Consider the following 25,030-nt stretch of genomic DNA (forward strand, 5'->3'; position numbering starts at 1 on the left):
ATTATTTTTCTGGTTATTATTATTATTATTATTAGTCCTGGGTAAGGACTCGATAGGTAGACAAAATGCCAAATCCAGTCTAAACATCTGGCTGACTGTGCGATGATCCATAATAATAATAATGTTGGAAGGAACATATGATGCTTCTACATTTTTCCTATGAAAAATTCTTCAGGAGCTTTGGCGTCTATGCAATACATGAAGCAGCTTAGTAATCCTTATAGTTATCAAATAATTAGATTTGATTCAATTTCAACATGCATCACAGTGCACTATTTTGATCATTTCTACTGATTTATCCACCATTTAGATTTAAAAGAGTAGAGTAGAGTAGAGTAGAATAGAATAGAATAGAATAGAATAGAATAGAATAGAATAGAATAGAATAGAATAGAATAGAATAGAATAGAATAGAATAGAATAGAGCTGGGAGGGACCTTGGAGGTCTTCTAGTCCAACCCCCTGCTCAAGCAGGAGAACTATACCATCTCAGACAGGTGACCGTCAAGTCTCTTCTTAAAAATCTCCAGTGATGGAGTGCCAACGATTTCTGGGAGTAAGCTGTTTCACTGGTTAATTGTCCTCACTGTTAGGAAGTTTCTCCTTAATTCCAGGTTGCTTCTCTCTTTGATCAGTTTCCAGCCATTGTTTCTTGTCCTGCCCTCTGGTCCTCTGGTAAATAATGTGACCCCCTCTTCCTTGTGGCAACCCCTCAGATACTGGAATACTGCTATCATGTCTCCCCTATTTCTTCTTTTCTCTAGACTAGCCAAATTCAAGTTCATCATTTGTGCTTCAATCTTTTAGACAGTAACATTTTGGGGGATAGGAGTTTTATTTAAAAAAAAAATATTGGTGCGAGATGATATTCCAGGGGGTGCGAAAACTTGGGTTTTCAAAATTATAGTGTATATGCATTATTCATTGCCATTATTTCGAACTTTTGTAAGGGGTGCGAGAATATATCAGAAGCATTCTAGGGGTGCTGGATATAGAAAAGGTTGGGAATCACCGGTATACAAGAAATAGTCTAATATTTTAAATACTTTAATTCAGTAGTGCAGATGTTTCAAGTCTTTGTTTAGTCATGGAAATACTCTAATCAATGTAAGCTTTTGGTATATTTGGTTTGAGGTATGTCTGGTTTATAACAATGAATTACATCTTTTCTCCCACACTAAAATATATATGAATTCATAACTAGGCACCTTTTTAGCGTACGATAGGCCTTTTTTTAGATATGCAAAGAAGGACATACAGTATCACAGCTTTTTCTATCATTTAGTGCAATAAGATATAATGGTTGGTTGCACAGTCATCCAAATGTTTAGATTGCATTTAGCATTTTTGTCCTATCACGTCCTTCCCAAGCACTTGGGATAAGCAAAATGTTGTTATTTAATCATATTAAAAGTGTCGGCTTACGATGTATATTGTTCCAGGTAAAGCTGCTTTTTGCAATTGACTGATGGTGACTTTGTCAAAGCCTATAGTATTCCAGTGGTGCTCCAGATGTTTTGGAATTGGACTCAAGGCATTATTATTATCTGTCCAAAACAATGTGAATTCACAGGTGCCAGTTCTTTAGCTACAGCATCAAGTTATTCCTAAGAACCTAGGATGTCACAGTGTATCAATGTAGTGTATGTACAGATCCAAGCATTGTGGCTTTTTGAAATTGATAAAAGGAAATTTTGCCAATGCACAGATTTTCTAAGTGCTGTCCAAAAGTTTTGGGTATGACATCCAGTGTATCAATAACCACTGGGGCCACCACAGTCAATTTATGCCATAATCTTTCAATTTTGATTTTCGGATCTTGATATTTTGTGATCTCTAATTATTTTATCTTACCATTCCCTGGTATTGCCACATCAATTATCCCCACACTTTTTTCTTTTCAACCACAGATATATCTGATATCTTGAGTCAAGGTCCCACAATACTTTAACTGGCACATTTCAATTACTTTTTCAAATCTATGTTTTCATCAGTTTTTCATTAATGGTACATGATAGTTTTTACAGAAGTTACAGTGAATCATTTTAGTGATTGTGTTATGTCAATTATGGTTTGTCACATAGTCAGCCAGATGGTAAGACTGAATTTGACATTTTTGTCCATCTATCAAGTCCTTTCCAAGAACCTGGGATAGGTAGATGCTGTTTAATGGCATTGTCGTAGAATATAAGATGTTCTGAGTAAAGCTGCTTTTGCAATTCAATGCCCATAGTGTTCCAGTCATTTTGAGATTGCATCCAAGGTGCCTATTACTATTGATACTATCTTTGCTTTCTTTTGCCACAATTGTTGTACTTCTACTATGTGGTCCCAACCCTTTCTCTCTCTTCTAGTCTGCTGTCTCCAAGTACTGCTGTGTTCACTATCCAGACTTTATTGTGTTTCTTTTTTTTTATTAAAAAGTTTTTATTTTCCATTTATTCATACAAAATACAATTCAATTAAAATAAATTCCTAACCATTGGTACCGCCTGCCCATTCCCCCCAGGCCGCGTCCACCCTCTCTAATCCTTCCCTATTTCCCTCCTCTTTCTCTCCTCCCCTCCTACTCTCTTCCCCTCCCCTTCTCCTCTAACCATCCTACTTCCTCCCTACTCCTTCCTCCCCTCTCATCCCTCTCACACACATGAACGCAGCATAAGGGAAATGCCCAAGCATTTACCATGACTATATTATCATTACCCACCCACTCACCCACCCACCCACCCTCAACCCTCCCCCCCTCGCTTCCCAGAGCAGAGTACAGGGTTATTAATAAGGAAGTTAACAATAATAAAAAAAGAAAAGAAAAAAGAAAAAAAACATCATACTTAACCTTTAACTCCCCTTAAATTAAGTCATATAAACAAATCTCTACAACAGTTACTATAACATTTACTCATAAAGTAAATGGAACTTTATAGTTCCATATTTTTTCTGAATATAATCTATCCATCTTCTCCATACAATAATATATCTTTCTTGTGTATGATCCTTCAAATAAGCAGAAATTTTTGCCATTTCTGCAAAGTTAGAAACTTTAAATATCCATTCTTCTAAAGTAGGCAACAAGTCCTTCTTCCAATACGAGCCTACTAATAATCTTGCTGCAGTTAATAAATTCAACATTAAAGTAGTTTCTTTGTCATTTAAATCCACAAAGATACCCAATAGGAATAATTGAGGGGTGAACTTTATCTTCCTTTTAAAAATCTTTTGAATGTTCCACCAGATCATAATCCAAAAAGCCTTTACCTTTTTACAATTCCACCAAACATGAAAATATGTCGCATCCATATTACCACATCTCCAACATTTGGGTTGTAAATTTGGATACATACAAGATAATTTTTTAGGATCTAAATGCCATCTGTAAAACATTTTATAAAAAATTTCCCTCAAATTTTGAGCTTGTGTAAATCTAACATTTCTAATCCAAATTGTCTCCCATAAGTCCAATGGGATCGGATCCTGGATATTCTGAGCCCATTTAATCATACAGTCTTTAACCAATTCTGTTTCAGAGTCTAATTCTATTAAAGCATTGTAAATTCTTTTTATATGGGCCTGACTCTGATCTTTAATCTGAATAACCAGATTTCCATCTTCTAGTGTTATTCCTTCTTTCTTATCTACAGTCCACCTGTCCACTATTTGTAAATATTAAAACCATGACTGTAGAATATTTTCTTGCCTTAATACATCTAGAGATTTTAAATGCCAATCTGAACCTGACCAAGTTAATAATTCTTTATACGAAATTTTATCAAAGTTCATCCCCTTAGAAATCCCCTCAATTGCATGTCTAGGAATCCCCCAGATGGGTATTTTATAGTTTAACCTATAATAATACTTTTTCCAAACTCGAAGTAAGGCACTCCTCAAAATATGTAATTTGAAAGCCCGGTCCACTTTCTTATTAAAAATTAAATATGCATGCCAACCATATATTAAATCCCACCCTTCAAGAGCAAGAATATCCTTATTTGTTAAATTAAGCCAATCACTTATCCAAGTTAAGGCGGCTGCATCATAGTATAATTTCAAGTTAGATGCTTTAAGTCCTCCTCTTTCTCGGGCATCTTGCAAAATCTTAAACTTAACCCTTGTTTTTTTCCCAGCCAAAATGAATTTATTGATACCCTTCTGCTATTCCTCCAAATTTACATCTTTTTTTAAAATAGGTATCATCTGAAACAAGAAAAGAAACTTTGGTAGAACATTCATTTTTACAGCTGAAATTCTCCCCAACAGTGACAATTGCAGTTTTTTCCAGTCATTTAAATCCTTTTGCACTTTTGCCCATAGTAATTCATAATTATTTTTATACAATTTTCCATTTGAGGCAGTTAAATATACTCCCAGATATTTAACCTTTTTCACCATCTGAAAACCTGTGGCTTTAACCAAACTTTCCTTGTCATTGGCTGACATATTCTTAGATAATATCTTAGTCTTATGGTTATTGACTTTAAAACCAGAAACTTTTCCATACTGTGTTATAAGTTCTAATAGACAATCAACCGCTCTAATCGGTTGTTCCAAAATCAAAACCAAATCATCCGCAAAAGCCCGTAATTTATACTCATTTTTTCTTATCTTTATGCCCTTGATTACCGTTGATTCTCGAATCTGGATCAACAAAATCTCCAATGTTAAAACAAATAACAATGGAGATAATGGACATCCTTGTCTTGTCCCTTTTTCAATATTAAAAGTCTCAGTCAATCCCCCATTAACAACAATTTGAGCAGATTGTTGCTGATATATAGCTTTAAGTGCATGTAAAAAATTATCCCCAAAATTCATTTTCTCTACCAGTGAGAATAAGAATTGCCAATCTAATTGATCAAAGGCTTTTTCAGCATCCAAAAATATAAAAGCCACAGGAATCTGATTGTTCTTATCCAAATACTCAATTAAGTTAATAATTTGTCTAACATTATATTTCATGTATCGCCCTGTTATGAATCCTGATTGATCACTGTGAATCAAATCCTTCATAACCTGCATTAATCTATTTGCCAAAATTTTTGTAAAAATCTTGTAATCTACATTTAATAATGATATCGGCCTATAATTCTTAGGCTCTGTAAGATCTTGATCCTCCTTCGGAATCAATGATATAAACGCTCTTTTCCAAGAAGGAGGAACTTGTGCTCCCAGCAAGATACTATTAAAAAGCTCCTTTAATGGCTCCAACATTTCTTCATATAAATTTTTATAATACGTCAATGTCAATCCAGACTTTTTTGTGTTTCTTATTAACAATTCTATTATGTAGCAGGGGCCTGTCTGTTTAAATTCTAACGTCCCAGAGCATTTTACCTTCTTCATTTTCTATTACTTTGTTTATTTATTGTCCCACCAGTTCTTGCTTGCAAGCAAATGGGATTTCTTGCAGATATTCCAATGCACAATTGTTGCTACTTTGTCTTGCCATTGTCAGTCTGTGAAATGTTCTTGCAGCAGCTAATTAGGTGGCCCACTGTTTCTTCAGCTTCTTTGTCGAGGTGACATTTGCTGTCAGTTGTTGTCTTCTCAATTCTGACTTTGTATGCATTTGTTCTTAAGGCTTTTGTTGTTGTTGTTGTTGTTGTTGTTGTTAATTGCGAAGTCGTGTCCGACCCATCACAACCCCATGGACAACGTTCCTCCAGGTCTTCCTGTCCTCTACCATCTTCTGGAGTCCATTTAAGCTCACGCCTACTGCTTCAGTGACTCCCATCCAGCCACCTCATTCTCTGTCGTCCCCTTCTTCTATTGCCCTCAATCTTTCCCAGCATTAGGCCCTTCTCCAGAATTAGCCCCTCTGTCTCTTTCATCAATTTTCCTGCTCTTAATCATTGCCTGGTCTTGTTATCTGCTTTTCCTGCCTTTTTTTTTTTTTTTTTAAGGTAGTGGTAATACTTTGCCTTACCACATCTCTTTTCTGTTTTTCATTTAGTCTTTTTTGGTAAGCCAATTTGGTCTCTCCAAAACTCAGTAAGACTTCAGGGTATACCAGCTTCAGTGTATCTTCTTCACTGTCCTTCAAATATTCTTCCAATGCTCTTTTTAATTCTTCAACTGTCTGCTATACTTGCAACATTCCACGCCCACCTATAAGTAGAGTCTGTCAACATTGCTGCTTGAATGAAAGGCATGATTCATTGTCATTATATTTCTGGTCTTCCTGTTCAGAGTTTTAGTTCTGCTCAAGTCCAGTTTACTATTCTAGCTATGTATATAATGACTGGAATTGCCCAGGTGTTCATTGTCTTGTTGTATTTCCTCTACTGAGTTTGGACTTTAAGATCATCTTCACTCTCTTGATGTATTCATTTCTGATCTTTTTCTTGACTTTATTATGCTTGATGTTGTCAGCTTGAAGGATGCCCAGGTATTTGTAGTAATCATCTTCATCCAGACCCCTGATGTTATTTTTGAAGGGCATCTTTGATTCCTTCAGTTTTCACTATTTTTCCCCTGCTGATGATATGAGTGACAAACTCTATTGCAGTATCTTGGTTTTATATATATATATATATATATATATATATATAATGTTGAGCAGCAATTCTATTTGAGATGGTGTTTTTCAGTACTGCTTTAGATCATCCATATAAAGGAACTGGGATAGTCTGGCAGATGTTTTTGATATTTGATAGATATGGTCTGAATTATTCATATTGTTGATAGAGGAATCAGTACAATGACAAACAATAGTAGTGATAATGACTTTCATTGAAAGATTCATCTCTTTATATTATCTTTTCTGAGATTATCACTGTTGATCAGCAACTATGTTTTCCATTGTATCTTTGATCTTTGCACAAAGATTATACTGACTCCTGTTACTTCTATAATCTCACAATTGGACTGTTAATATTGCGCTTCATAACCCATCATGATTTTGATCAATCAAGGCTTTCTCATAATGCTTTATAGTAAGATATAAAAATCTTAAAATGTGTTAGTTGCCCCTGAACATTATGTTAAGTATCATATAATACCTATAGATTTATTCAGATATGAAAATTTCAGTAGTAGAGAAACCCATTTAAACTTATTGTCCTTAGGGGAAAAACAGTGACATATTGAAAGATTAGTGGTTCTATATATTCACATACATTCTCTTCAATATCTTTAAAGCAGGAGCAGTTCTTGTTATGAATGATGCTCTTTGAGTAATCAGGTCTTCTTTGCTATACCATTTGAATACCAACTTTTTTTAAAAAAAAACATTAGTTCATTCTCTCTTCCTTGCATTTATATCAAGATTCTCTATTAACTGGTTTTCATTTACTTTTTACTCTTAGAATGAGCCAGTTATCAAATCTGCCTGGCTATTTTTCATATTCATATTAGCAATGGAAAATAACTAGAAACTATGCTAAGGATTAGTTGAGGTATGTTTTTTTTTAAAAAAAAAAATTGGACAGATGGTAGCAATGAAATACCCTAAAATCACTATACTTTTAAGTGGATGAATGTTTATTACTGTAACTTTATCTGTTTTTTGTTTGTTTGTTTTAGGAAAATGGTGTAGCAAATGGAACTGTCTATAAACGACCATTTAATGAATCCTTTGAACAACCATCCATGTTTGTTTCTGTGCTTACATTTCTTGGTTTTCTATTTGCAACATTGTTTGGCTACTTGCGAGATTTCTTAAGAGACCACGGAATACACAAAAAGGTTGGCACTACCGAACGGAAAGAGCAAATGGTGCGTAAGACATGACCTATATGAACAATCCCCAGTTATTTCTCAAAAAGCATAGCAGAATGGAAAGACTGAAACGGACAAGTAAAGGCATTAGGCCTATTGCTTCTCCTATGGATGGCTTGGACAAAGTGGACAGTAAAATATGTAAATATGGAGTATTTCCTGACAGTGGTTGTGGCAATTATAAGACTTTTTTGTCTCAAGTTCTAAAAACAAAAAGCACAGTACTGTTTAGGGTTAACACTCATCAGCCCAAACCTATACGTCAGTGTTTAGGAAGACAACAGTTGTATACAAAACCTTCTGAAAGCTGATCTGAATAGCTCTTCAATGCAATTAATAGTGAGGCACAAATTTACCGTGTTTTCACGATTCTCTTAGGTAATGTAGCTGCTAAGCTACAGATGAACAAAATATGATTATTTGCTTATCACAGTTTTGGGTGTTATGCACAAAGACAAGCTGCACCAATTCCTTTAAAACACATACACTTCCCTGTCTTATTTATTTACCTCCTCCTATGTGGCTGGGAGGGAGCAGCATGGTAGCCTAGAGGGGAAGATGTTCTCCTCCCACTTGGAAGGTTGAGAGTTCAATCCTAAGTAACAGCAGATGTTTCTCTCCTAGGGCACAAAAAAAAAAAAAAAAATCTGCTAACTCCACATAGGTATCAGGAAGGGCATCTGGCCAATAAATGCTCAGTTCCATCTAATCATGGAACCGATTCTACCCCAAACGATCTACAGAGTCATAAAAAGGGAGTTTTATGTGGCTGGCTGGAAGGGGAGCAAATTATTTGCTTCCACATCTCAATTGAGAATTGTAATGAACAAAGAGTGACTTAAAAAAAAAAAATCTCTGAAATCCAGCTGCACACCACTCAATCTGTGAGACTGCCCAGAATAGGCAGCCCAGCAGGACATATTCCCAGTTGGAAGGTGGCAGATTTCATACTACAGAGAATCCTCTTCAGATCTTCACAATCCATAAGATCAAATATATCTCAGCCTGTCCTCACAAAATATAACTCTGTCTCATTAGATTCTGTTCAGACATCATCCACTATCGAGCAAATATGCGTGGATATTTGTAGATGGTTAGTTTGTTAATGGTTTAGTTATACGTCCAGTTTAATTTCTATTACAAGAGTTTTAACATTTCCCACAATATGTTAACAATAAAGACAGCTCATAATTTTATTTTGAGAATATCATTCAGTCCAATGATGAATTTGATTAAGCAAAAATATATTTTTACCTCCAAAAACATGTCTTGACAAACTACAGATGTTTTCTTTTATTTACAGAACCCACAGGCCATTCCAGTCTACCAATACTGAGTGGCATATAACTTCCCAATAGATCAGTGATTCTCAACCTTTCTAATGCCGTGACCCCATACTACAGTTCCCCATGTTGTGGTGACCCCCAAGTGGGTGTGGCCACCAATAAGAGGGAGTAGGACAGCTAGAGAAAAGGGAAAAAATGGCGGACAGCATGGTTTGGTGACCCCCGTGAAATGGTCATTTGACCCCAAATGGGGTCCCGACCCACAGGTTGAGAACCACTGCAATAGATAGTTGTATTATGACCATACAATCAGTTCAAAAACTACATAATGCTTCTAGGGAAACAGGAAAAGCAGGATAAAGTATTAACAATAATAATATGGATGTGATCTCACAATCCAACAGGCAATTACAACAATCCAACCTCCCTGGCCGTTTTTACTTGTTTCCTAAAAAGCCAGAAAAGAATGGGCTGACTGCACATCAAAAGCAATGTTGGTCCAAAAGAGAGGGCAGTGACAGAAAAGCAATGTTTACATGGGCCCTAAAGGTGACATTTGCAACTTGTGAGGGACAACTAGCACCTTGAATTGCACTTGGAATCCATCTGCAACCAATAATACAGAGATTAGGGAATGGAACAACTTGCCAAAGCCAGCTTGCTGCGGCCAAATCACCACAGTCAACCCATCACAGGACAACTTGCCAAAGCCAATTCACCACGGGACAACTCACTGCAGGACAATTTAACAATTCTATTTAATTATTTAAAATAAATAAAAATTATTTTAATTTTTGCCATTCACATTTCATTCTGTCCCTCCTTTTGCATCCTTTCTTTAATGGTTCTATTCCACCATTTCTTTGAGATTACTGTAACTCTTGTCCTGCAGAGAGTGGGCCATGGCGAGTTGGTCGCGGCAAATTGTCAGACCCCAGAGATTATATGAGTGCCTCAAGATGTATCTGTTGCTACCTAAACCACTACATTTTGGACCCTCTGTGGCTTCTGAATGATCTTCAGGCAGCGCCATGTAAAACTCCTTGCAATAGTCCAATTAACTGAGGCATGAGCAACAATGAGTAATGCTGTTTCAGGAAAAATTGCAGTTGGAGTACAGATGTGCAATGTTCTTTGCTCCTGAAGCAGGAGCTATAGATTCAAGACAATTCCTAAATTGTGAATCAGCAACTACACTCAAAGTTTACAATGGACTCTCATTAAAATTCTCAGACTTTTGAAACCAAAGCCACTCCATTTTGTTGAGGTTGTGTCTCAGTCTGTTCCTTCCTGTCCCAGGTCTTATTAATAATGGGCACAAAAAATACATAATATATATTTATATTGTTTTTGTTTCTTACAGCAAATGTACCTCCCCTAAATGTGATTTGATTTTCTGGCACCATAAACAGACAGGAGGGGAAGTACTGTAATAAAGAAATATCCAATCTGACATTCAGAGCTCAGGGATGGATATTATATTTGTCCATAATAATTGCAGGAAAATAAGAGTATCTTATATGCAATCAAAAATGCATATATATTTGGTTCCCGGTCTTCAGATCACCTTGCTATGAAAAAAAAAGTTATTCCGTTGACCTAATAGATTTGTTCTTTCACTGTTTTTTAACAAACAGGGTAGATATTTGACAGAGGTGAACTTTTTAATTTAGTAAAGTGCTTTTCAGTCTTTCCTCATTTGCTATATTTATTTGTGTGTGTGTGTGTGTGTGTGTGTTTTACCAGCAACGTGTGAAAGCTGGCATTGTACAGAATGTCTAGGAAATCTATAGAATATGTGATGTTTTTAGGCAAAGGATAAAATATCTGTCATTTTAATATGCTATGTACTAGGCACTGTATATAATATCTAGGCGTTATGCAGAATGACAAGAACTATTTAAGTTAAATGAATAAAGTTAAAGCCTGAATTTGCTCAGTTTTATAGCTAAGTAGGAGTATGAACTCAGAATTTTATCTGAGACAGCAGATCTCAGACAGCATAGGGATTGAAAGACACATAAGTATATCATGCCCTATGTGTTTATGTTGCCTTGTATTATACTGTATTAATTTTCCCAAAAGATGAAAATGTAAGAATTGAACTAAGGTTGGATGTAAGGGATCTGTTACACATAACAGTTATCTAGTTTTAATAGTTATTTAATTTTAAGAAAAAGTAAGCAAATACTAAAAATGTAACATGGCAGATATTTTTCTTTCTTAAAAAAAAACTTTAGGATTTTGTCCCACTTTATCAAGATTTTGAACACTTTTTTACAAGAAACTTCTATATGAGAATAAGAGATAACTTGAACCGCCCTATCTGCAGTGCTCCCGGACCAAAAATTGACCTGTTGGAACGTGTTTCAGATGACAACAACTGGACATTTAGGTGGGTCAGTCTACAAAGTGTTTTTAATTAATATGAATAAAACTGTGTTCATTCTACAAAAAGAAGAGGATATTTATGGAAATGTGAATCTATACATCACCAAAACTCTATTTCCCGCAACCTTCAACTGGATAAATCAGTGTGCCATAGGGCAAAATGGTTTGAACCTCAAATGGGCTAAAATGTGTTCAAAATCCAGGACCCGTGACTCCCGTGGAATTGAAATTTGGCAAATTTTATAAAACATTTTATCACATAAACATTATCATAAAGTGATTTTATGACAAAGGACAAAAGGTCATAAAACATTTCCTGTGGTGATGTTTGACTGTGCTATATTCAGTGTAAGCTATTTTTGATACCTCTCTGAATATACCCCAGTGAAGGCACTGCATTAGAAACAGTCTCATTGTTGGAGACATTGAGGAATATGGTAAGGAAATATCTCCGAAACCACGACCGACAGGACCTGGATCTCATAGTAATTTAAAGTTAGAAGTGATGAGCTGAAGGATTGTTGAATGTTGTATAACCTCTATACTCATAAGAAAGCACAGAGGAAGAAAGGTAGTTCAAGGAATCTTCCAATAGCAGTAGGTGAAAGGTTACCACCATTTGGGGTACTGCTTCCTGTCTGGTTTATCTCAATGTTGCCACTCAAGGTTAATTCAGCTTGCTTTAAATATTTTATTACAAAGGCACCTTAAGCATTCTATAAAATACGTCTTGTGCTGACATCCATAAAGGCATATTCATCCACAGTTTGGATTTATGTAGAAAGTTGTGGTTGTCTTGTGTAGCTTATTTCTATAAAAAATATACCGTAGCTATATTTTTTTTCCTGAAATATAATGTAAGATAAATCTTTAATGTGGTCTCTGATTAATATGTTTGTGTTTGCATGTGTGTGTGTGCACATGTGCACAAACATATATACATAAAATACATTCAGTATAAATTTAAAAATGGCAGTTAAAAGAAGTTAAAGTGGAAAAAAAGGGAGGGGAGGGGAAAAGTTAGAAGTATCATAGAAAGCAGTTTTATTAGATAATATTTGTTACTTTGTACTTTCCTGAAATGAAAAACCTCCTTCGGCCTTGGCTGAAGAAAAGATTACCTGAGTTGATTCAGGAAGGAAGGAGGATTCCTGTCTCCTGGTATTAACTGAATTTTAAAAAGGATTTGGTTAATTCAAATCTTTTAGTAATAATTAGATTTTATCTTGTTATACTTTTCTTGACTATTATAGGTTCACTGGAAGGATAATCAAGAATGTAATCAATATGGGTTCATATAATTACCTTGGCTTTGCAGAAACTGACCAAAATGCTTTGAAAACAGTGAATTCAGTGTTAAATAATTATGGCACAGGAATATGTAGCACCAGTCAGGAAATGGGTAAGTTAAAATTATTATTATTATTATTAAAATCTGAGTCCAGAGATCCTATTTAGAAGTATACTGTATATTTCACTTCATTATGTGTAGATTTGACTTCATTCATGTGCTATTCATTAACACATAATCTTAAAGCAATTCACTTGGGTGGCTACTCTTATATTTATTTACCTAGATACCCAACCACCACCATAAACAACTACCTATTGTCTGACCCGAAACTGTTAAACTATGAGTAACTATTGCTCAGCTGAAACAACTCATGTATAGAATTGCCTGGATTATATATAATCTTGGAATTCACTTTAAAGCTTTCAAGAATAGGAGAGTGGTTTTGCTTATTCAGCTTTAAAATTGCATTTCAATTAACTTCATTTAAATGCAACATTGGCATGAAGAGTTGTTAATACCAGATGTTAATTTCATTTTTGTTCAAATGAAGTAAAACTCTATATGGTTGTTTTCCCGGTGCTCCCTTAAATGTGATATATTATGTCATGATGTAGCATAGTGATCCTTTCATGTTATGCAGTTGCACATTTTCCCCCAAGCAGAGTATTATAATAGCTGAAAATAGAATAGACAAAATGGGAGAATAGTTGTAGAACCCTTGAATATCTATTCATTTATTTCACGATCTGGTCTCAGTTCAAGTCTATTTTCCATCAGCCTGGAAGTCCATCATCTATTAACAGGCACATAAGTGAATGAAGAATTCTAATTCTATGTCAAGCTGTGCTCAGTTGTAGTTCATAGCTACAGTATATTTATGAAGGCAGCAGCAATTTTTTAGGCAGAGGCATTGTTGTATGTAGAGATCCAATAATGTGTTACACACGTGATTTAAAGAATAGCCTCTTTGTCATCAAAGAATTCTGAGCAGCTATGGTTATCAGAGTAACATTTTTCATCCCTCAGCAATAAGCATTTCTCCCAGAAGATCCAATTGATACCTGTTTTGACACCGCAATCATTTCCCACACCTGAATGTTTTTGATTTTGCAATATGTTGCCCAAATATGCTTCTTCTGGTGATTCATTAGTTGCAGCTTTTTCATAGTGACAAACAAAAGCAGTTTTAGTTCTAAGAGGTAGCAGTTTATGGAGAACAGCAATGGGGAAAAAAAGCTGTTGGCAAGAACTCAACTGGTAATCCCTAACATGCCTATATTAGAGAAATATATAATTATATACTAATATATATAATTTGGATGATTAACACAGTTAATGAGTGATTACAGATTAACATAATTTATGAGTGATTACAAATGTATATTAATATAACCACATAGATAAATGCCCATAATTAGTACCATAATCAAAGCAACTGGCATGTCTATTGATCTGTGCAAAGGCTACAAAATCAATATAATGTCCCTCCATATGTTGAACTTTAGCAATTTTTTTTTAAGTTTTATTGATTTTCTAGTTTTATATTTATTTAAAAAGCAACATGGCGGCGGGTTAATCAATAATTCAATAACATACAAGTGTTTTTAGTACAAATCTCAAATTACCACATTAAATATTTCCTCTCTTTTCCCCTTAATATTTACTGTCTCATGTTTAAGCTAATACAATTCTTATTATATCAATTAAGTAAAAATAACATTGCTACATTTATCAATAGTTTTTAGCTTATACATATCCTAATTGCTTTAACATTCACTCTTTATATACAATCAATATCCTGTAATTAGTTTTTCCCGATTTTTAGTTTCCCATCAATATTTAAATTTAATATTTAATATTTATAATTTCCAAGTTTTAAGTAACCAAAGTTTCCTTTACCACAATTCATCACAAAATCTAATGTTCAAGATACATGTCCTATCTATTTGAATATATTCTATTTCTCACTATCTTACATCATCTAATTGATAATACAGTATAACATTCTTATTTTCTACTAATTCCCAAATGTCTTAAATTTAATGACCAAAATTTCCCTTATTTCAACATCAAATACTTCCTCTCTTTTTCTCTTAATATCTACTATCTCATATTTAAACTAACACAGTTCTTATTTTATCAACTACGTAAAGACATGTTTATTACATTTATCAAAATTTTTAGCTTATATATATCTTAAATACTTTTATGTTCAATCTTTATAGACAATATCCTATTTATTTGTTTTCCCCAATTTTTAATTTCCATCAATATTCAAATTTAACTTTTTATATTTATACTTCCAAGTTTTAAATGACCAAAGTTTTCTTTATCTCAATTCATAACATAATCTAGTATTCAGAGTACACATCTTATCTGTTTGAGTATATTCTATTTTAATTAATAACATAACATCCTCACTAGTAAATCCAAACTCCATTTTTCTTCAGCCGTATTCTAGCTTTCTTTCTTTGCCAACTAGCCTTCCATGTCCGTGCTTTTAAATCATCAAATAGATCTCCCTCTGTTATTGTATATATTATTTGAAATAAAAGAGACCATCCAATTGCCATTCTTTTGGAAGGACTAACAAATCGTCTCTCTATTATTCCATCTCCCCGTAGCTGTCCTGGAATGTTTCTCTTCCCTTCAGTCTGTTCTTCTTGCTCCTCAGATTTCTTCTGGTTTATACAGAAAGTCTTTTCCATTTTCAGTGTTATCAGTCCCTTTTGTAAGTTTTCCATTAATTGTATTTGTTGGTCCATTGAATCCTCTATCATAGTGTTTAATTGTTCCACTTCTTCTATTGTGTTCTGCATAGTTGATTCTTTAATTGTAGTCAAAGTTAGGGTTTGAATATCTAGGCTGACATCTTGTTCTTTTCTATAGCGTCTTATTTCGTCAGAAGCTGTAAGAATAGTTTCATGAATTGCTTTCAACATAGAAAGAATCTGTTCCTGATCTTCATCCATATTCTCTTAGTGGTGTATTAAATTTCAAGCTTTACAATCAGGGGATGAAAATAATTTTATCACTGGGTATAAAACACAGCTAAGCTTCTTCTCACAGCTGATATCTGCCAAAGTTGAAGGAGTCTTATCTGTAATTCAGGCTAAGTCTCTTTTAGACAATAACAAGTTGTAGTATCCGATTTAGCCACAAGATGTCACCAATGCTGTTTAAGGTTTTTTACGTCCAAAATTTTTATAATTCTTTTTCCAATTTTACTTCTTTTTTATAAGTAAAAATCCAAGTCTTCAATAGGAATAAGAAATCTTTTGGTCCCCAAATTTTAGAAACATATAAATTCAGTTAAAATAAGGTTATTCTTTCAATGTTTTAAACTCCCCTGGATAGTCAGTTGCCGCTGCTCTTAGAGGATGGGATAGGATTTCCCTTCTCTCTCTCCACAAGGGGGAAAATACTTTGGACAGCTTATACAGGTAGAAAAGATAGTTAGGATTGAAGAGAGGTTCAGATCTCACCCAGTCTCATCTGCACTGCTTTAAAAGTGCCTGATGGTAAGTTTGACTTCGGCTGTCTGCAGCCTAGTGACGGGCCATATTTCTACGGCCAGTCTTTCGTCTGTCAGTTTGGAGGACTGCCCCAGATCAAGCCCTACCACCCTTCCGTGATCAAGCAGGGATCCTCTCCTTGCTTGTCGCTCCTACAGGGTGACTTTCAACCCTTTCCAGGGTCCCCTAGCGGTGCGAAATCGAACACAGAAGATGGAGCTTGCCTTCCAATATCTGCGGCGGCCGTGATGGCAAACCAGAAGTCGAACTTTAGGAATTGTTGTTTACCTTTAATGTTCCCAAGATGGCAATTACATGATATGCTAGGCACTCAGGGTAATGATAGCAAGCTGTTATCCTCCAGATATTTCGGCTTCAACATGGCCAGTAGCAATGGAATGTGGGAGTTGTAATCTCAAAGCATCTAGAGAGCACCAAGTAGTTTTAATAGTCTAAGAATTAATCCAGTATCTACAATTATAAGACCTGAACATATTATTCTAGTGCAGGGGTAGGCAACCTTGGCTCTTCTATGACTCGTGGACTTCAACTCCCAGAGTTCCTGAGCCAGCATGGCTCAGCTTGGAAACCTCTCCCTTTCCCCTAAGCATGACTGTCTCAGGAATTCTGGGAGTTGAAGTCCACGATTCATAAAAGAGCCAAGGTTGCCTACCCGTGCTCTAGTGGCAGGTATGTTCTCTTTGGTATTTAGCTAATGTTAATCAAGAGTCCCTCTACCCTTGTAGCTTATAATGAAATATGAATTCTGGTTAGCGTTAGCAATGCTTTTGCTGAAGACCCTGCAGAATAGATATCAGAAAAGTGAGAGGGGCTGAGCTCTGAAAGATCATACTTTCTTTGTGTGTGTGTTTTTCACCATAAGAGAAATTCTAATGACTCGTGAACCTTCTGGATGTTTCAGAGATAATTTATCTTTGAGGGAAAGTTAGCTTGTGTAGCTCTTCCTTTGTCAATTTCTCAAGCTTGAGGAGCGATTTGTCATTCAGTGCAAAGCCACTATTCTGAATGTGTTTATTTTCATTCCAAGTAAAGCAGATTAGAAACCATGGAGAGTTTGAAAATTATCTGAGACATGAAAGATCAGACAAGAGGAAGTTAACTTTTTGTAACTTCTGACATGACCAAAAATTTCAAATGCCTAGCTTGTTGCAAATTCTTTTCCTGAGTCTCAGCAGTGAAAATGCCAGAGAAAATAGAAAGTTGCCTTATATTAAAGCAGACCATTCACCCATTTCATTTAGCATAAACTATACTTATAGCGATCCTTTCCTCAGACAAAATATCTTTTCCCAGCCCAACCCAAGAACACAAGGACTGCACCTGAGACTTTTTGCAAGCAAAGTATGTATAGGCGGTCCTTGACCTACAACAGTTCATTTAGTGACCATTCAAAGTTACAATGGCACTGAAAAAAGTGACTTACAACCATTTTTCACACCAGTCACCAGGGTCGTGTGATTTACATTCAGATACTTGACAACTGGTTCATATTTATGACGGTTGCAGGGTTAGGGTTAGGGCTAGGATTAGGCTTTGGTGATCTCTCGGTTATTGCTAATTGAAGGAAATGGAATGGGTGAATTTATTTGGGCAGCTCATTATTATTCAGTGCATGTATTAGGGTTTCTAATTTAATAGGAGGCAACAGAAACAAAATATAATCCAAAAATGAGAAACTTTTCATAACATGAAGATTATATATATCTTGGAGATCATGGCTACTCTCTAGTAAAAACTCGTACTCTTGAGTTTCTCCTGACATGTTCTTATATGACATTTAGGAAAGTTCCCTTATTCTTCTGACATGAATAAAGAAATAAATAAATAAATACTTTGCCCCCTTTCCTATTTGGGGAGCAATATAGATACATGCAGATATAGTGACTATATTATTTGCTATATTTTCAGAATTTAAAATATGTTGGGGGGAGGACATTCAAAAGCTATGATCTTCAAATTATCTAATTATAGTTTGGCTTTGCAATAGGAAAATTGAGAGAGGTAAGCAAAACTAAATAAATGCAAATAATATTGTATTATCTCTGATTAAAATTTTCAATATATGTGCAAAATAAAGGGAAAAATTGAAACAAGCCAGCATTGTTTAATTTGATTAAGAAACAAAATATGCCTTTTTGTACTTGTTCATGAAAAATCCAACTATTCCCCAGAAGAAAGGATTTTCACAGCTGATATGGAAAGCTCATCCTCTTAAGAAGCTTCCTTAGTGTTGCAGCTAATGCTCTGCTCAGCCTCAAGTAAAGACTGCTTATTTCTCAAAGGATTTTAAACCTGCATTATAGCTGAGATTATCCAATGAAGTTATTGGCTGTATTGTTTCTGTGGAATTTTCATTTTGTGGCACTCTTCTGCTTTTTGGAGAGGATGTTTGTTTGTTTGTTTCTCTTCAGTCCTCAATGCATTTCCAATTTTGTTTGTACTTCTTTTTATCACTTTACCATTTATCTTAAATTAGAGATTAGAATACAAGTGCTTTAATTGTAAATTGTAATTATTCATATTTTTTTGCTATAAGAAATTTAATTATAAATTCTAGAATGAAGAATTTTAAAAATTATCAGTGCTAATATGTGAAGGTAAATAAGTTTGTATTACAGTTTAGATGTTCATGAATGATACTAATGAGATCCTTTAAAATATTTTTACTGCTTGTAACAGGAAACTTGGATAAACATATAGAGTTAGAAAATACGGTAGCACAATTCCTTGGTGTTGAAGCAGCTCTGTCATTTGGTATGGGATTTGCTACAAATTCTATGAATATTCCAGCATTAGTAGGGAAGGTAAGTGAATATCCTCCCAAATACATTTGTTGTGATCATCACCCAGGAAATTTAAGATCATTGTAAAGCTGCCTCATTTCTCCTAGAAGGCAAGGCAAGCTGTGGTGGTAATCTTTAGCAAGGGTATCTTAAATTGTAATCAGCTCTCTGTAAGTCATGTTGTCCTTAATGTTCTTAAACTATATAGAAATAGTTATGTTTCCTATTTATTTTACTTCTCCACATATTTTGTATTAAACCTAGTTGATTGAATAATTAACTTTTGCTTCTAACGCTGCTATGTTGAAGGAGCACCTATGAAAATAACCACTAGGAACTTTTTCTCCTACTTAAATATTGCTGAACTAAACACAATTATACAGTAACAGACTAATTTCATCTGGGCAGTGTTTAAGAGAGGTTTCTAGGGCTTAACATAAATGAAACCATTGGTGCGTTATAAGCATTTTTAATTATATACAATAGAATAGATTTGTCAAAATGTTTATTTGCTTTCATGGAGAATCTATATGATTCAGGAATCAAGCTATTAGAAAATAGACCTATCCATTCTTAATTTTTTATTGATGAGGCAATACTGTGGTCAATAAGCATTAACTCATAATGGCGATGGTAAGTATAGTTGTTAAAAAAAAATCATAGTGCCTATAGTTCAATCAAGGGACTGTGCTAAAACTTCATTTTTTAAACAAAATCTATGTGTTGTATATTGTTGCTGAAATTATTTTTATAAGTCTGTTTAGGATTATATAATTAGAGAAATATCTAACTATGCTACTTGAATTTGCATTCATTCAGAGGCATCCACACAATCCTATGATTTCATCAAAATGACCAAACAAGAATTATGACACTGAAACATTCATATTGTCTTTCATTCCCAACCTGTTGATGCTTCTGCTTTTATTTTAAGTCCACAAAAACAAGAGATTCATTTGCTGAGTCTTCTTTCTTATCTCTGTCAAAAACAGAAAAGACTAATTTGTGTTGATAAATAGTACATTGCTGCAAATCAGGGGTTTTTTTTAGTGTTATGCTGTTGTTGTTTTACTACTCCTCTGCAAGAACAATCCAGCACTCTTGATGCTTTGATAAATTCCAAATGTAGGGATGTAGCCAAAAAAGAAAACAATGGGTTTTAATAAATATTGATCATGCTAAAGATATCTGATACATTTCAGACCAAAATATGGCCATAGTAGAAGAAATCTGAAATATATTAATGAATGTTCTAATTCCTAAATTAGTACTAATTAATACAGATTTCATCCACTTTCTTCAACTCCTTTTATGAACATAGGGTTTTGATTCTGAAGCGTCAGTTAATTTTCTCAGACCTGTAATAAATACAGGTAGTCCTCAACTTATAACAGTTCACTCAAAGTTACAATGGCACTGAAAAAAGTGACTTATGACCATTTTCACACTTATAACCATTGCAAAACCCCCATAGTTACGTGATCAAAATTCAGATACTTGGCAGCTGGTTCATATTCATGACAGTTGCAGTATCTCGTCATTGAGGAAGCCAGATTCACTTAACAACTGTGTTACTAACTTAATTGCAGCGATTCCCTTAACAACCATGGCACGAAAGGTCATAAAATGGGGCAAAACTTATTTAACAACTGTCTTGCTTAATATCATAAATTTTGAGTTCAGTTGTGATCGTAAGTCGAGGACTACCTGTAACAGAATTTTAGAAGTAGCAGTAAGTAAGTAAACTTATATTATTAACATAGTTGGCATAGGAACTTTAAATGGGAAAAAAAATCTGACTTCTCTACTATTAACTTCTTTTCAGATACCAAATTAAATCACTCCTTCGTATTTAACAGTTTTACCAAAAATATCTTTAAAATAGTAAATATTACAGTAATATGTCAAAATCTGTCATTAGTTAATAGTTTATAAACTGCACACCAGCTTAAAAAAACTTGGCTTCCAGGGGAGGAATAGGGGATTGAAGATATCTCCACGAAAGCAGAGCTGATGACTGACATGAAGAATGAAGAGCTGATGAGTAACAATCGCAATAGCACTTAGACTTATATACCACTTCACAGTGCTTTACAGCCCTCTCTAAAGTCTTCAGAACCTCTCTGGACAAAAGGAGGCTGGGAGATAACGTACGTGTTATCTTAGAACTCTTAGAACAAAACTTTAAGACAGCTGTATCGTACTGGTTTGGATGCTGGGAGATGACAGCAATAGCCATCTTGTTTGCAATCCGCAATCAGTGCCTTTTAAAGGATATTACATTCACTAAAGTCACTTGCCAATCACTTTTGGAAATTGTTCATTAGCTACTTTTAAGCTGTCGGAGACTTTCAGAATACCAAGTTTGAAAACGGTTGAGTGAGTTTGCCTTCCGTCCTGAACAAAAGACAGTTTTGAATTTAAAGAATCTGAAATAAGTTGCTAAAAGCAAAATAAGATTTTGGTCTTAAAAAGTTATAAGCGGACTAAGGATCCTGATAAATTTGGAATAATGAACCTTTTAGAATAGAATTTTGGAACTAATTATAAAGAACTAACAGCTTCTCATGGGAAATAGATCTGTTTTGGTTTTTGGAAGTCATAATAGAGATAAGTAATTTCATGATTTAAAAACTGGACGCTAGAGGGGATTAAATATTTTTGGGACCGAGAAAAAATACAAACCTATAAAATGCTGAACAAGTCTTTTGAAGAATGAAATCAGAAATTAGAAGCCACAATATTAACAATGTTGATAACGATGTCTGCTTCTATGCACAGACTATATCCAAAATATGTTATTGAAGAAAATGACAGATCTAGAACAAATTTGATTCTGACAAGACAAAGATAGTATCAAAACTGGATTTATAACTTGACAGGTGAAGAGAATATCTTGGAAAAGGATGCTTCACTTGATCTTCAAAAAAATTGGCTAATGTTTTAAAATTTGAAAGGCAAATACAAATGATAAACCTAGAGAGTGATCTAGACTATTTTTTCCTATTGGATTTTCAAAGGAGATTTGTCAAAGCCTTGAAGAATACTGTGTGATGAGACAAATAAGAAATTAAAAGAAATCAAATCCTAGGACAATATTTGAATTAATTAAAGATTGTTACAAGTAAAAGGAAGGAATATGTTATTATTTTAATCAAGCTTAAAACAAGATATGTCATTGCTTCTGATAAACCTTACGGATTTTTTGCTGACATACCCTAGGTCTGAAAAGATGTCTTATGTAGTTGTCTATAAAAAAAGGGATGGGATGAAGAAACAATTGTTTGCAATCTTAGGGGTGAAGAATCACTACATTTTTGTAATTCTTGTGATGAAAGTTGGAAATCACTTTTTTATATATTTCTTTTCTCTTTCTTTATTCTTTTTCTTTCTTTCTTTTTTCCTTTGCCCTTGTACTTCTTAGTCTTTCTATTCTTTTCAAGGTCAGATTGCATTAGCTTTTATTAATAATCAAAATTCTTCATAAAATTATACACACATATATATATGTTAGTTATAAATGTTAGACTGTGTTGATTTTATTCTTCTGATTTCATTATAATGTTCTAAGGTGTGTTTTCTTTTAATTCATTTTTGAGGGGGGGGGGCATCTGCAGTGTATTTTACTTAGGTTCCTTAGGTTTTTATTTACTATTTTTAATCACTGGTGGTAATTACAGTGAGGTTAAATAAGGCAAACAATATTGTTTGTTATGTTAGTTAAATATTTATTGTAATTCTTTGCTATATATTTCCACAGGGTTGTCTAATTTTAAGTGATGAGTTGAACCATGCTTCACTTGTTCTTGGTGCAAGGCTGTCTGGTGCTACTATTAGAGTCTTTAAGCACAACAGTGAGTATTAATGAGGCAACTTTAGCTAACTGATGAAAAAATGAAATTCATGTCCGTAGCTGTCTCTCTTTGGAAATAATGTGTTCACACTTTTAATATGTAAGAAAAACCTTTTTTTTTTTATTTTCATGGAAAGAGGCCTCAAGTTATCACAGTGAAATTGCCAAAACTGTTATGTTGTTTAAATTTGATTCTCGATTGTAGCATACACTATATTTGAATAAGACTAATTAATCTTGTCTGTATTACAGATTTTGTTTTTTACTCTCATGTTGATAGAGAAAAGATACAAAAGACTAACCTAAAATTTGAGACAGGGATCCTTTTCTGTCATCTTTTGGTGGGAGACTCCAAATGCTAATTAATTTCATGCTTATTGTCCTTAGTTCTTCTCTATCCTTAAAGAAATTTAAAGTATAACCAACAGTTAAGAAGGATAACGTTAATATAAAAAAAGCTATCTGAGGCTAAAGCAAATTTTTGTAACATTAAATTATTATTTAACTTTGGAATCAAATCAGATCACTGTGTTCAAGATTGAACAAATGTTAGAGATGTCACTTCAGATAAAGATACCGCTGTTACTTTTACCCATTTTTCTCACCTAGCTATTATCTTATCAGAGGTCCGCACAGTGTCTGGTAAGCCGAACTATAAATTTGGTAAATATTGAACTAAAACCCAAAACTCCTTCCTAGTTCAACAGAAACCACTTCACTGGATGGAAAATTGATTAAACAATTGCCTTTGTAAAATCCTAGTGGAATTTTTATGTATTTTCACCCTTAAGATGCTGGTTAGTTTCTAGTCAAGAAAGGTTTATATCAAAATCCCTTTTCATTTAAATGCTTAAACATGTTGGCATGTATTAGAACTGAACATTCTATTGTAAATCTGAAGAGTCAAGTGAGCAGTGTTTTTAGCAATATATAGTGGCCGCGGAATACATATTTTTTATTATTCTGCAATATTATTTTTGTGACTTCTATGACATTGATTGGTACTGCATTATTGAACTGCAATAATCTAGGGATGCTATTTAAATTAGGCAATAGTTTTGATGATAATTGATCATATTAACCAAAATGAGAAATATTGAAGCAATAGACAGGACCCTTTTCTAAGCTGTTTGTTTCAACAAAAAATAACACAAGACACAGCAAAACCAATCAAACGTGAGTATTCAAATGTTGTGGTCTTATGACCAGAACATTTAAAATAGAATTAATCTTCCTCTTTGCCTTGATTTCACAAATGGGATCAGTTTAAAACCATTGAGGATGATGATTGGAAACCCATTATTGACTTTTTGTGGGGGGAAATGAAAACATAGTATATGGTTTTGATGATTAGAATAAAAATGATAGATTACAGGAAAATGCAAGCAATGCTGCAACCATAAAATAGCCAGTTTGGTCTAGTGCAGTGGTTCTCAACCTGTGGGTTGGGACCCCATTTGGGGTCGAACGACCATTTCACGGGGGTCGCCAAACAACGCAGTCCGCCATTTTTCCCCCCTTTTCCTTAGCTGTGCTACTCCCTTTTATTCTATTGGCTTTTGAAAGCCAATAGAATAGACTCTCTTGAATAGAGTCTAATTCTATTGGCTTTCAAAAGCCAATAGGAATTGTCCAGGCTGTCTCTGCCCTGCTGAGCCCGCCAAAAGTCCCATTCTGCAAACGGTGCTGCACCAGTTGAGTAGTCCTCGACTTACGATCGGTTGGGGGTCGCGGCATTAAAAAGGTTGAGAACCACTGGTCTAGTGGTTAAGTCACAGGCTGGAAAGCAGGAGACCATGAGTTCAAGTCCCACTTTAACCATGAAAGCCAGCTAGGTGACTTGGGCCAGTAACTTTCTCTCAGCCCAACTTGCCTCGTAGGTTTGTTCTTGTGGGGAAAATAGGAGGAGGAAGGAGTAGTAGGTATGTTAGCCAACTTCAGTTACTGAAGAAGTGACTTCCAGTTTTTTTTTACAGTTGATATAAGTATAGATTTAATTTTTGTTTTATTTATTTGTATCCTGCCTTTATTATTTTTACAAATAAGGCAGGATATTAAAGTTACATTATATCTGTACTTATAACAACTGTAAAAAATATGATATGGAATGGAATGGAATGGAATGGAATGGAATAGAATAGAATAGAATAGAATAGAATAGAATAGAATAGAAT

The 25,030-nt window shown here is 34.4% G+C and overlaps 1 protein-coding gene across 3 annotated transcripts in view; it reads left to right on the top strand.

The window, feature by feature from the left end:
• The window catches only part of SPTLC3 (serine palmitoyltransferase long chain base subunit 3), a 112,178-nt gene that overhangs the window by 51,868 nt on the left and 35,280 nt on the right, over positions 1-25,030 (top strand). For all 3 annotated transcript variants that reach the window (XM_039320474.1, XM_039320473.1, XM_039320475.1), the window contains 5 exons: positions 7,519-7,710; positions 11,240-11,394; positions 12,644-12,792; positions 18,900-19,024; positions 22,764-22,857. In XM_039320474.1, the coding sequence (XP_039176408.1) occupies positions 7,519-7,710; positions 11,240-11,394; positions 12,644-12,792; positions 18,900-19,024; positions 22,764-22,857 (715 nt within the window). The remainder of the gene's footprint in view (positions 1-7,518; positions 7,711-11,239; positions 11,395-12,643; positions 12,793-18,899; positions 19,025-22,763; positions 22,858-25,030) is intronic.

This window comes from Crotalus tigris, unplaced genomic scaffold, assembly GCF_016545835.1.
Source record: "Crotalus tigris isolate CLP2741 ecotype Arizona unplaced genomic scaffold, ASM1654583v1 scf7180000023639.2272817, whole genome shotgun sequence".
Lineage (NCBI taxonomy): Eukaryota > Metazoa > Chordata > Lepidosauria > Squamata > Viperidae > Crotalus > Crotalus tigris.